Source organism: Saccopteryx leptura, chromosome 13 (genome assembly GCF_036850995.1).
Source record: "Saccopteryx leptura isolate mSacLep1 chromosome 13, mSacLep1_pri_phased_curated, whole genome shotgun sequence".
Taxonomy (NCBI): domain Eukaryota; kingdom Metazoa; phylum Chordata; class Mammalia; order Chiroptera; family Emballonuridae; genus Saccopteryx; species Saccopteryx leptura.
The window spans coordinates 30203433-30216379 of NC_089515.1; the positions used below are offsets into that span (position 1 = coordinate 30203433).

The 12947-nt window shown below is 44.7% G+C and overlaps 1 protein-coding gene across 2 annotated transcripts in view; it reads left to right on the forward strand.

Moving 5' to 3' along the window:
• The first annotated feature begins 11148 nt into the window (after window positions 1–11148).
• The window catches only part of ARHGAP19 (Rho GTPase activating protein 19), an 83472-nt gene continuing 81673 nt past the window's right edge, over window positions 11149–12947 (forward strand). For both annotated transcript variants that reach the window (XM_066355587.1, XM_066355586.1), the window contains exon 1: window positions 11149–11228. In XM_066355587.1, the coding sequence (XP_066211684.1) occupies window positions 11173–11228 (56 nt within the window). In that variant the 5' untranslated portion in view covers window positions 11149–11172. The remainder of the gene's footprint in view (window positions 11229–12947) is intronic.

Here is a 12947-nt window from a genome sequence, read left to right on the forward strand (position 1 = left end):
GCTGGAAGCGGGAGGCAGTCAGACAGACTCCCGCATGTGCCCAACCAGGATCCACCCGGCACGCCCACCAGGGGGCGACGCTCTGCCCCTCCGGGGCGTCGCTCTGTCCCAACCAGAGCCACTCTAGCGCCTGGGGCAGAGGCCAAGGAGCCATCCCCAGCGCCCGGGCCATCTTTTGCTCCAATGGAGCCTCAGCTGCGGGAGGGGAAGAGAGAGACAGAGAGGAAGGAGAGGGGGAGGGATGGAAAAGCAGATGGGTGCCTCTCCTGTGTGCCCTGACCAGCAATTGAACCCGGGACTTCCGCACACCAGGCCAACGCTCTACCACTGAGCCAACCGGCCAGGACTCAGATATTATTATTATTTTTATTATTTGGCAGAGACAGAGAGAGTTAGAGAGAGGGACAGACAGACAAGAAGGGAGAGAGATGAGAAACATCAATTCTTCGTTGCAGTTCCTTAGTTGTCCATTGATTGCTTTCTCATATGTGCTTTGACCGGGGAGCTACAGCAGACCAAGTAACCCCTTGCTCGAGCCAGCAACCTTGGGCTCAAGCTGGTGAGCCTTGCTCAAGCCAGATGAGCCTGAGCTCAAGCTGGTGACCTCGGGGTCTCAAACCCAGGTCCTCCACATCCTAGTCTGACATTCTATCCACTGCGCCACCGCCTGGTCAGGCCTGTCAGGTATTATTTAATATTTTTTCATTAATATTTTAAAACTCTTTCTTATAATCTAGTTTTGTGTACCTCTTTTATTGTTCTTAAGTATTAAATGCATGAAATAATTAGCTACCTTTTACTATATTGTTTTTTAATACTTAAAACGGCCATTAAGGCAGAGAACCGGTTGTTAAATTAGTTGAATCCCACCACCGACTGTGAGGTCCTTGCTTCCGGAGGGTCCTCTGATTGGCCAGGCCCGAGTGGTTTGTCTATCTCGATAGCCAGAGATAGAGTCAGTCCCACCCAAAACACAGACTACTAGTCTGTGTTCACTAAAGGAAAGAGAGGACCCCTGGGGAGATGCTGGATGCATCCAAGCAAAAACCTATGTCTAGTAGAGGTAGGATATAGGTTTTTTTTAAATTTAAATTTAAATTTAAATTTTAAAATTTAAAATTTATTTTTAGTGTGAGAGAAACAATGAGACAGACAGACAAGGAGAGAGATGAGAAACATCAACTAATAGTTGTATCAATTTAGTTGTTCATTGATTGCCTCTCATATGTGCCTTGACTGGGGGGCTTCAGTTGAACCAGTGAACCCTTGCTCAAGCCAGTGACCTTTGGGCTCAAGCCAGTGACCACACGATTATGTTGATGATCCCATGCTGAAGCCAGTGACCCCATGCTCAAGCTGGTGAGCCTACGCTCAAGCTGACAACCTGGGGGTTTTGAACCCGGTTCCTCAGTGTCCCAGGTCGATGGTGTATCCACTGCACCACCACCTGGTCAGGCCTACTTCCTACATTCTTGAAAGAAGTTGGATCCTATGGGTGGGATGACTAGAAGCATACCAGAAGTTGAGGGATAATTTTCTTTTACTTTCTGATTTTGAATGGGGAACTTTTTTATTTATTTATTTATTTATTTATTTATTTATTTATTTATTTTTCATTTTTCTGAAGCTGGAAACAGGGAGAGAGAGTCAGACAGACTCCCGCATGCGCCCGACGGGGATCCACCCAGCACGCACACCATGGGTGATGCTCTGCCCACCAGGGGGCGATGCTCTGCCCATCCTGGGCGTTGCCATGTTGTGACCAGAGCCACTCTAGCGCCTGGGGCAGAGGCCACAGAGCCATCCCCAGCGCCCGGGCCATCTTTGCTCCAATGGAGCCTTGGCTGCGGGAGGGGACGAGAGAGACAGAGAGGAAAGCGCGGCGGAGGGGTGGAGAAGCAAATGGGCGCTTCTCCTGTGTGCCCTGGCCGGGAATCGAACCCGGGTCCTCCGCACGCTAGGCCGACGCTCTACCGCTGAGCCAACCGGCCAGGGCTGAATGGGGAACTTTTGAAGCTGACTCTGAAGGCTCTTGTATAAAGGATAGAGAGCAAAGGGAAGGCTTGAGGCCTTTCTTGACCTTCACCCTACTTCCTAATAGCTATAGTGACTTATGTGCAAAATTTCTCTCCATACCAAAACACCCTCTATGAGAATGAGTTTTAGTGGCAGAAAGAAAAGATCCTTCCAGGCTTCAGCTCACATGACTGTGGAAATAACACTCAACATAGTGAGTTCATATGTACCGCTCATTCCTGAACATCACAACTTCTTGAATATCATAAATGTTACTGCTTTGAAACTTATCATCAAGACCTGGGGTGTTTCTGGTTAGAGGGCCAGAGAGATTCCAATTCCAACGAAATGATTTGGTGGGGGTTTTTTTGGTTTGTTTTTTTTTGTTTGTTTTTTGTATTTTTCTGAAGCTGGAAACGGGGAGAGACAGTCAGACAGACTCCCGCATGCGCCCGACCGGGATCCACCCGGCACACCCACCAGGGGCGACGCTCTGCCCACCAGGGGGCGATGCTCTGCCCCTCCGGGGCGTCGCTCTGCCGCGACCAGAGCCACTCTAGCGCCTGGGGCAGAGGCCAAGGAGCCATCCCCAGCTCCTGGGCCATCTTTGCTCCAATGGAGCCTCGCTGCGGGAGGGGAAGAGAGAGACAGAGAGGAAGGAGAGGGGGAAGGGTGGAGAGGCAGATGGGCGCCTCTCCTGTGTGCCCTGGCCGGGAATCGAACCCGGGACCTCTGCACGCCAGGCTGACGCTCTACCACTGAGCCAACTGGCCAGGGGATTTGGTGGGTTTTCAGGTCTTCCAACTCAACCTGTAAGACTCAGGACCACCCTTTGACTCCTCAGATCCAGCCTCCACCTCAGGCCTGGTTGCTTGAAGTACCTTCAGGTTTTCGAAGACTCTGGTCCTTGCCTCTGTTGCAGCCCAGACAACCTGGCCCTATTGCTCTTCAGCTACAGTCTAAGCCTGCTTGCTTTCTCCTTCCTCCCTTCCTTCCTTCCTTCCTTCCTTCCTTCCTTCCTTCCTTCCTTCCTTCCTTCCTTCCTTCCTTCCTTCCTTCCTCCCTTCCTCCCTTCCTCCCTTCCTCCCTCCCTCTCTCTCTTTCTCTTTCTTTCTTTCTTTCTTTCTTTCTTTCTTTCTTTCTTTCTTTCTTTCTTTCTTTCTTTCTTTCTTTCTTCTTTCTTTCTTTCTTTCTTTCTTTCTTTCTTTCTTTCTTTCTTTCTTTCTTTCTTTCTTTCTCTTTCTTTTTTAGAGGAGGGGTGGGGGAGAGGGACAGACAGGCAGGAAGGGAGAGAAATGAGAAGCACCAACTCAGAGTTGTGGCATCTTATGTGTTCATTGATTGCTTTCCATACATGCCTTGACTGGGGGGCTCCAGCTGAGCCAGTGACCCCTTGTTCAAGCCACTGACCTTAGACTCAAGCCAGCAACCATGGGGTCATGTCTATGATCCCACACTGAGGCTGGCAACCCCACACTCAAACTGGTGAGCCTGCACACAAGCCAGATGAGCCTGGGCTCAAGCTGGTGACCTCAGGGTTTCAAACCTGGGTCCTCAGGTTCCTAGTCTGATGCTCTGTCCACTGCGCCACCACCTGGTCAGGCTAAGCTTGCTTTCTTTTCTTTTCTTTTCTTTTCTTTTCTTTTCTTTTCTTTTCTTTTCTTTTCTTTTCTTTTCTTTTCTTTCCTTTCCTTTTCTTTTCTTTTCTTTTCTTTTCTTTTCTTTTCTTTTCTTTTCTTTCTTTCTTTCTTTCTCTCTCTCTCTCTTTCTTTCTTTTCTTTCTTTCTTTCTGTCTCTCTTTCTTTCTGTTTCTCTTTTTCTCTCTTCTTCCCTTTCTTTCTTTTTTTTCTCTCTCTTTCTTTCTTCCCTTTCTTTCTTTTTAATTTAAATGTATTAATTTTAGATAGAGAGGCAAGGGAAGAGTGGAGAGAGAGAGAGAAATGCCAATTTGTTGTTTCACTTATTTATGCATTCATTGACTGATTCTTGTATGTGCCCTGGCCAGGGATTGAATCCACATCTTGTTATATCAGGATAGCACTCTAACCAACTGAGTTACCCAGCCAGGGTGCAGTCTAAGCTTTCCAAGCATGGGATTTAGGGGTCATTCAACTCCCTAGTCCCAACACAGGGCTCAGGGCCTGCCAGACGATGAGTCCCACTCACAACTGCTCATTGACTGCATGCGCTTCCAGCCTTTCCTTCCCTCTGCTAGCCTCTTGCTAGTGACCTGGCTGCTTCCCACCTTGTTGTTCTCACTGGGGAGGATGAGCCCCAGAGTTTTTACCTGGGGGTTCCAGTCCTGAATCTGTTGTTTTTAACTGCACAGAATTGGTTCCTCTACCCTTGGCCTCATTGAGTTCTCTCCCCACTCTCTCGCCTGTGACCAATCTTGACAAGAATTCTATGGCAAAGCTGAAGACAATTTCCTTTCTTTGGCTAGTGGAACGATGTAGATGTTCGTCTTTGGTGTATCCAAAGGAGACTGACAGGTTAAACTCTGCTCCAGCCCAGAATAATTAGTGCCCCAGGAGACAAAAAATTAGAAATAATTTGTAGTACACATTTGTCCTTTAACTTTTTTCTTGGGGGGGGGGTAATTTTCCACTTTGGTGGGAGACAGGACTTTCCTCCTGGCAAAAGGGGGGAGCACATTGCCTAGGCCAGCCAATCAGATGTTCTCACCCATGTCTCTGCCTCTCCAGGGAGTGACACAGAGACCCAAGGTAGATGGGAAATCAGCAGAGGGGAGATCGTGCTGGAAGTCAAGTGACAGTGAATGGTGTGACCTTGATTGGGATTCTGGGTCCCTAAATCCCTGCCTTCTTGCCCGTTCTTCAAGCTAGTATCCTTCCAACAAACCCAGTTTCTGTTAAATTAGCCAGTGCCAGTGTCCAGTGCTTGCAACCCAGGCTGACATAACCCTAAATGTGCAACTGGAAGGGATAGTTTAAATAAAGCAGCAATCATCTGTAATGTGGAATACTACACGGTAGTTCAAAAGAATAATGGCCGTCTGTGTTCTGACATAGAAAGATCTCCAAGACCTATGTATAATATGTACAGTGTTATCACCACTTCTCTAAAGATAGAGCAAAATAATATACTTTATGTACATGTGTGTTATAATTAGAATGTAAGGCCGCAAGAGGTGCCACAGGAGAGAGACTTTGTTTTATTTAGCCATATATCTCCAGACCTAGAACAGTGCTTGGCACATAGTAGGCATTCAATAAATATTTGTTGAAGCCCTGGCTGAGTAGCTTAGTGAATGGAGTGTCCTCCCAGTGTGTTGAGGTCCTAGGTTTGATACCCTTTCAGGGCACATATGGGAAGCAACTAGTGAGTGCACAACTAAATAGAACAACTAAGTGAAACAACGAGCTGATGCTTCTATCTCTTCTCCACCCCTCTGTCTCTCTCTTCCCATCCCTCCTCTCTTTCTCTCTCTCCCTCAAATCAATGGAAAAATTAAAAATAAATATTTTTTGATTAAATGTAGTGTATAGAAAATGATCTGAAAGGACACATATCAAACTAAAAATAGTGGCTTCTTTTTTTAAAATTTTTTATTTATTTATTCATTTTAGAGAGGAGAGAGAAAGGAAGAGAGAGAGACAGAGAGGGAGAGAGAGACAGAGAGAGAAGGTGGGGAGGAGCTGAAGTATCAACTCCCATATGTGCCTTGACCAGGCAAGCCCAGGGTTTTGAACCAGCGACCTCAGCATTTCCAGGTCAACGCTTTATCCATTGTGCCACCACAGGTCAGGCCAAATAGTGGCTTCTTAGAGGAGAGATTAGACATAGGGGTGGTAGACAAGGAAGATTTTATCTGTATTTGAATTATTTTTTTTTTACAAGGAAAATGTTTTCATGTATTATTTGTGTAGTTAAACAATATAAACAGAAAAGAGCTGCATATTAACACATGGTGAGAAAGCCATTAGAAAGATAGTTTGAAGACTTTATCATAACAAATACAAGTCAGCTGGAAAGAAAGGGGGGAATGAAGCAGCTGGCCCCACTTGGCCTGGCAGCTCAGTTGAGAGGGTAGGCTCTACATGCCAAGGTTGTGGTTCCATCTTTGGTCAGGGTTATTGGCCATTTAACAAGATAATGTACTGCTAAATTTTTAGTTTTATTTATTTATTTTTTTTAAGATTTTTTTTTTAAAGACTTTATTTATTCAATTTTCAGAGAGGAGAGAGAGAGGAAGGAGGAACAGGAAGCATCAACTTCCCATATGTGCCTTGACCAGGCAAGCCCAGGGTTTCGAACCAGCGACCTCAGTGTTCCAGATCAAGGCTTTATCCCACTGCGCCATCACAGGTCAGGCTAAATTTTTAGTTTTATTGACTGATTGATTGATTGGTTGACTTAAGAGAGAGAGACAGAAATATTCATCTGTTCCTGTATGTGCCCTGACTGGGGATCGAACCCACAATGTTTGCACATTGGGAGGACGTTCTAACAAACCAAGCTATCTGGCCAGAGCTTAATTCTTTTTTTTTTTTTTTTTTTTTTTTTTTTTACAGGGACAGAGAGAGAGTCAGAGAGAGGGATAGATAGGGACAGACAGACAGGAACGGAGAGAGATGAGAAGCATCAATCATCAGTTTCTCGTTGCGACATCTTAGTTGTTCATTGATTGCTTTCTCATATGTGCCTTGACCGTGGGCCTTCAGCAGACTGAGTGACCCCTTGCTTGAGCCAGCGACCTTGGGTCTGAGCTGGTGAGCTTTTTTTTTTTTTTTTTTTTTTTTGCTCAACTCAGATGAGCTTGTGCTCAAGCTGGCGACCGCGGCGTCTTGAACCTGGGTCTTCCGCATCCCAGTCTGATGCTCTATCCATTGCGCCACCGCCTGGTCAGGCGGTCCTTTTTTTTTTTTTTAATGGTCAGCAGGCACACTCACCCCATCCCTAATCAGTCTCAATGCAAGGCTCAGAAATGCTCTTTGTGCAGATGACACTTTCATATTTTGATGTGAGCATCAAAATATCCTGTTTTAATTTAAACAGAGAAAACAGCAAGAAAAATAGTGGAAAACAGAAAGATTCATCCGGGACTGCAAGTCACTTGCATTGTTGGAGGGTGTGGTCAGATATGGGTTGTGGAGATGACTACATGGGCTTGGGTGTCATGGACAGAGCCTCCTTCTCTTTCTCTTTCATCTTGTTCCTTCTACTTCTCTTTCAACTTCTTCTCCCTTTCTTCCCCTCCGTTGGGGTTAGGGCCTGGAAATACAAAAATGATTAGAACACTACTTCTGCCCCCAAAGCTTGAAGTTTGTTAGGGTAGGTAGATGGATTTGCAGTGACTTTGTGTCCATGCCCTTGTTCTTTTTTTGGTTTTAATTGTTTTTTATTTTATTTTTAAAAGAGAGAGAGAGAGACAGCAAGAGAGAGATGACAAGCATCAACCTGTAGTTGTGTCACTCTAGTTGTTCATTGATTGCTTCTCATATGTGCTATGACTGGGAGGCTCAAGCCAGCGACCTTGGGCTCAAGCCAGCAACCTTGGGATCATGTTGATGATTATGTGCTCAAACTGACCACCTCGCAGTTTCAATTCTGGGACCTCAGCATCCCAGGCTGATGCTATGCCACCACCAGTCAGGCCATGCCCTTGCTCTTAAATATCCCTGAGAGCATCAGCCCTTCTTCCCCTCTCCACACGTCTGAATTCCTAGGAATCTGCTCTCTACTTTAATATTTAGCCCTTTACTATACTAATCTGTCTTCTGTTGTATGTGACTTATGTATGTTCGTTTGGTCTTCCTGAGTCTATTATAAACTCTTTGAGGGCTGGGGCCACTTTTCTGTGACCTTTTGATCAGCCAGATTGTAGGAAACAAGATGATTTTCTGAACCTTCATGAATGCCATCTATAGAGCCATGCTTATCGCCACACTCACAAATGCTACCTAGACGGAGCCAGGATGATTTCAGGGGAGCTGTGACACTCTTGCAGAAACAGACTGTGTGCAGGTTTGTCAGATGGTATGTGTGTAATTTTAGAGCACTCAGCAATGGTGCTTGCTTTTAATCAGAAGTCACAGCCGAACAGTTGGTTCTGAGGAGAAACACCCCCTTCTCTAGAGTAACTGGCTAAACCATAACTACAAATGAATGTATGATCCTTATTACACAGCAATGGAGATAGAAGTGTTGCCTGAGAAGGGAAGTTAGAATTCTTTTTTTTTTTAAAGATTTTATTTTCTGGGGTCGCCAGTTTGAAACCCTGGGCTTGCCTAGTCAAGGCATATATGGGAGTTGATGCTTCCGGTTTCTCACCCCCTTCCCTCTTTCTCTCTCTCCTCTTTAAAATCAATAAATAAAGTCTTAAAAATAAAAAAAGATTTTATTTATTTATTAATCTTTGTGACAGAGACAGGGAGAGGACAGATAGGAAGGGAGAGAGATGAGAAACATCAATTCCTTGTTACAGCACCTTAGTTGTTCATTGATTGCCTTGATTGGGGGGGGGGGACCAAAATACCCTTTGCTCAAGCCAGCGACCTTGGGTTCAAGCTGGTGAGCTGTGCTCAAACCAGTTGAGCCTGTGCTCAAGCCAGCGACCTCAAGGTTTCGAACCTGGGTCCCAGTCTGAGGCTCCATCCACTGCACCACCGTCTGTCTGGTCAGGATGGGGTTCAATGAAAAACTTCAGCCTGATCTGTGGTGGCACAGTGGATAAAGCATTGACTTGGAATGCTGAGGTTGCCAGTTGGAAATCCTGGGCTTCCCTGATCAACTCACATAGTGATAGATAAGTGAATTCCAAACTGCCCTCTTGATGTTCCACTTATCTGTCAGACCTCACCCTTACTGGACTATTGCCCCTGAGACAAAGGAATTCCAAGAAGCTAGCAAGCCCCCCAAGAAGGAGCATTCCGGACATACCAGGACTTTTGCCTCAGTATTCCTTTAGACTCTCCCAAACACTATATAATTTGCCCCTAGTCTGTAACCGGTGCTCTTCTCCCCGGGAGAAGTGCCCGGCAGGGTTCCTTTCTTCCTTTCAATAAAGCCTGTTACTCTGGTCTTTCGGATTCCCATGGATTCTAACACAAAGGAGAAGTAGCTATGAACTAATGCTTCTAGCTCCTTCACCCTACCCTGCCTTTCTATCCTCTCTCTAAAATCAATAAATAAACTCTTTAAAAGAAAAAATATAAAAATTTCATTGATACATTTTGGTTTCTTTTCATGTATTATGTCAATAAAAACAATTTCTTAAACATAAAACTAAATACAGTCTTATTTGATACTTTTATCAAATTTTAATAAGAATTCTCATTAATTGAAGTAATCTATTAGAACATGTGATTCAATTTTTGGTTTGGATAATATAGTCTGAATACTTGTTTGTTAATTTGTTCAAAAGATCATGGGGAAGTACAGCATATTACAATACTGTAATAACTATGGTACCATGTGGGTACCGGAATTATTGAAGGGACCACTTCATAAATTATATAATTGTCTAACCACTATGCTGTACACCTGAAACTAAAATAAAATAAAATTCAATGTCAATTGCAACTGAAAAATTTTAAAAAGGCAAAAGAACACCCCAAATTTTTTTCAAAAGTTATCTATTGAAAGGCTATTTATTATATGCCTGCCATAGGTCATGGTCAACAAAATACCTCTAGTCTCTGCCCATTTGTGGCAGGAAGTCTAGTTGGGAACCTTCACATAAAATGAATAATCAGCCTGCCCTGTGGTGGCACAGTGGATAAAACGTCGACTTGGAAATGCTGAGGTCGCCGGTTCGAAACCCTGGGCTTGCCTGGTCAAGGCACATATGGGAGTTGATGCTTCCAGCTCCTCCCCACCTTCTCTCTCTGTCTCTCTCTCCTCTCTCTCTCCCTCTCTGTCTCTCTCTCTCCTCTCTAAAATGAATTTTAAAAAATTAAAAAAAAGAATAATCATACAAACAACTATATAATTATGAATTGTGATAAGAGCTATGAAGGAAGAATACAGAATACTATGTGAAAGTTTAGTAAAGGAACTGATTTATACAGTGGGGACCATGAAAAGCATCTGAATCAGCGACATTAAGCTGAGATCTGAATGACAATTAAGTGAAAATGGGGCCAGCCAGAACAAGCAACACATGCAAAACCTCTGAGGCGGGAAACTGTTGAGAAACTGAAACATATATGGGTAGAGTTTAGTAAAAGAGAAGTAGGGTGCTGGGAGAACCTAAGCTGAAAGGAGGTTAGAAGGAGCAATAGAAAAAACACCCCTAGAAAAACCCAGCATAGAAAAAGAATACAACAAAATAATAATAATGCTTTAAGTTTACAATGTTCTCATAACTGTTACCTCGGTTAATTTTCACCAGAAACCGGCGAGGCAGGGAGGGCAACCATAATTATGGTTATTTCTTCCACTGGAGGATTAAAGCTTAACCAGGGACAAAGTTATGCGGTTTTGGTTCCGTGATTCAGAGTAGAGAGGCACCCTCTTTGGGTTCTCTGGGGAGCCGGAAGGGAGCGGGTGGAACGAAGCGTGTGACCATCTGAGGAAAGCAGGCTGTGAGCTATAATAGTAAGTACTTTTTGATGCCACTCTGTACCTACCCTTCTAGGTATCACTCACTGTTCAAGACAGAAAACGAAATCTTGCATTTGGAGAGACTTTTATTTAAAAAAAAAAATTAAACAAAAATAATTCATTGATTCGAGAGAGAGAGATTGAAAGAGATTCTTTTTGTGCCCCGACCAAGAATGGAACCGCAACCCGGCCAGAACTGGAGAGTGACTTTTAAATTAGACAGTTTTGTAATTCTGAGGTTTACACATCAGGACAAAATTTGAGCGTAGGCTGCGAATATCTATCTGATTTGAACGAAAAAAATCGGTGGAGTCCGAAGGGTTAATCAAAACGAGAAACTATTGTAGAACACTCAGGCGACGGGGGCTGGGTCTCCTCCCAGCCCAACCCCTCTGTTTTCCGCCAGGCAGGAGGTGACCAATGACAGTTAGCTATTTGAATAGACCAATAATAGGATGAAACTGTTCTGGTTGAGAAGGGCGGCCAAGTCATCCAATCATATGGAAGAAGGGGGAAAGGACCTTAGCCAATACAAAGGCATGGGGCGGGGTCTAGCGTGGGGGCGGTGAAAGAAGTTTGCTGACTAAGATGGCGACTGAGGCGCAGAGTGAAGGGGAGGTGCCAGCTCGGGAATCCTGTCCGAGGTGAGATGAGTTTTTGGTCCAGCTGCCTAGGAAACGTGGGCTGGTCATCCTGACGCCTTTCCTTTGGGTCATGGTGATCCAGCGGGGCCGGACTTTGTGCCTTCCTCCCACGATGTTTCGCACCCTGGCGCCTGCCGGTGCTGGGACGCGGTGGTCTGGCCCGGCGCTGGGCTTTAGTCGGGCCCCCGCTTGGCGCTCGTGATGCCGGTGGGGGCCCCCCTTGCCCCCTCTCCCCCGTGATATTGGCTGCAAACCGACCAGTTGGTGGTGGCAGTGCTTCCTCCTTTGCACTGAGGTGCGTCTTGATGGTGAAGAAACTCAAAGCCAGAGCTGTTAAGCGATTTTTCCAACGTCACACAGCTTTGGAAGAGAACTGTCAGTCCCTTTTGCGCCGTTCCCAGTTAGTATATGATTAAGTCAGAGCAAGGGTTTGAGTGTCAGTTAGAAATGGGTTTGAGACCTTGGACAATTTTTAAAAAAGTATTTTATTGTGGTAAGAACACACTTAAGTCCTGGCCGGATGACTGGGTTGGCTGGGGCTTTGTTCTGAAGCGCAGAGGTTGCTGGTTCAGTCCCTGATCAGGGCACATACAGGAACAGATCCTGTCTCGCTCTCCTTTCCTCTCTTGCTAAAATCAATATGTAAAAACAAACAAACAAACATCCCCCCCACACACACTTAAGAGATCAACCGACTTAGGAGATTTTTAAGTGTATAATATAGTATTGTTGACAGTAGGTACAGTGTTATATAGCAAATCTCAAGAGCTAATTCATCTTGCTTAACTGAAACTTCATGCCTGTTAGTAACTTTTCATTTTCCCCTCCTTCCAGCGGCTGGCAACTGCCATTCCCCTAGTTAATTCTGTGCTTTGACTCTTTAGATACCTCATATAAGTAGTGTCATGCTGTATTTATCTTTCTCTAATTGGCTTATTTCACTTAGCATAAGATCTTCAAGTTTTATCCATGTTGTCACATATGCAGACTTTTCTTTCTTTTAAAAAGTTTTTCCTATTGACTTGAGAGAGCGAGAGAAAGAGAGAAGCATCAACTTGTCTCACTTAGTTGCTCCATTTAGTTGTGCACTCATTGATTAGTTCTGCTAGTGCCGGGATGGGTCCAACCCATGACCTTCGGTGTACTGGGTGGATGCTTTATTCACTGGGCCACCCAGCTGGGGCAGAATTTTCTTTTCTTTTTAAATTTTTATTTATTTATTTTGGTGAAGAGAGAGACAGAGAGAGAGAGATGAGGGGAGGAGCAGGAAGCATCAACTCCCATATGTGCCTTGACCGGGCAAGGCCAGGGTTTTGAACCGGGACCTCAGTGTTCCAGGTTGACGCTTTATCCACTGCACCACCACAGGTCAGGCAGAATTTTCTTCTTCTTTTTTTTTGAGAGAGAGACAGGAAGGGAGAGAGATGAGAAGCATCAAGTCATAATTGTGTCACTTTAGTTGTTCATCGATTGAGAATTTTCTTTATAAAAGCTGAGTAATATTCCATTCTAAGTACATCTGTCCATGGATATTTAGGTTGTTTCCACATCTTGGTTATTGTTAATTGTGCCTCATTGAACAGGGGAGTGCTAAGATGTCTTCCAGATCCTGATTTTAATACTTTTGGGTAAATACCCAGAAGTGGGATTGCTGGATCCTATGATAGTTCTATTTTCAATTTTGTGTGTGTGTGTGTGTGTGTTTGACAGAGTCATAGA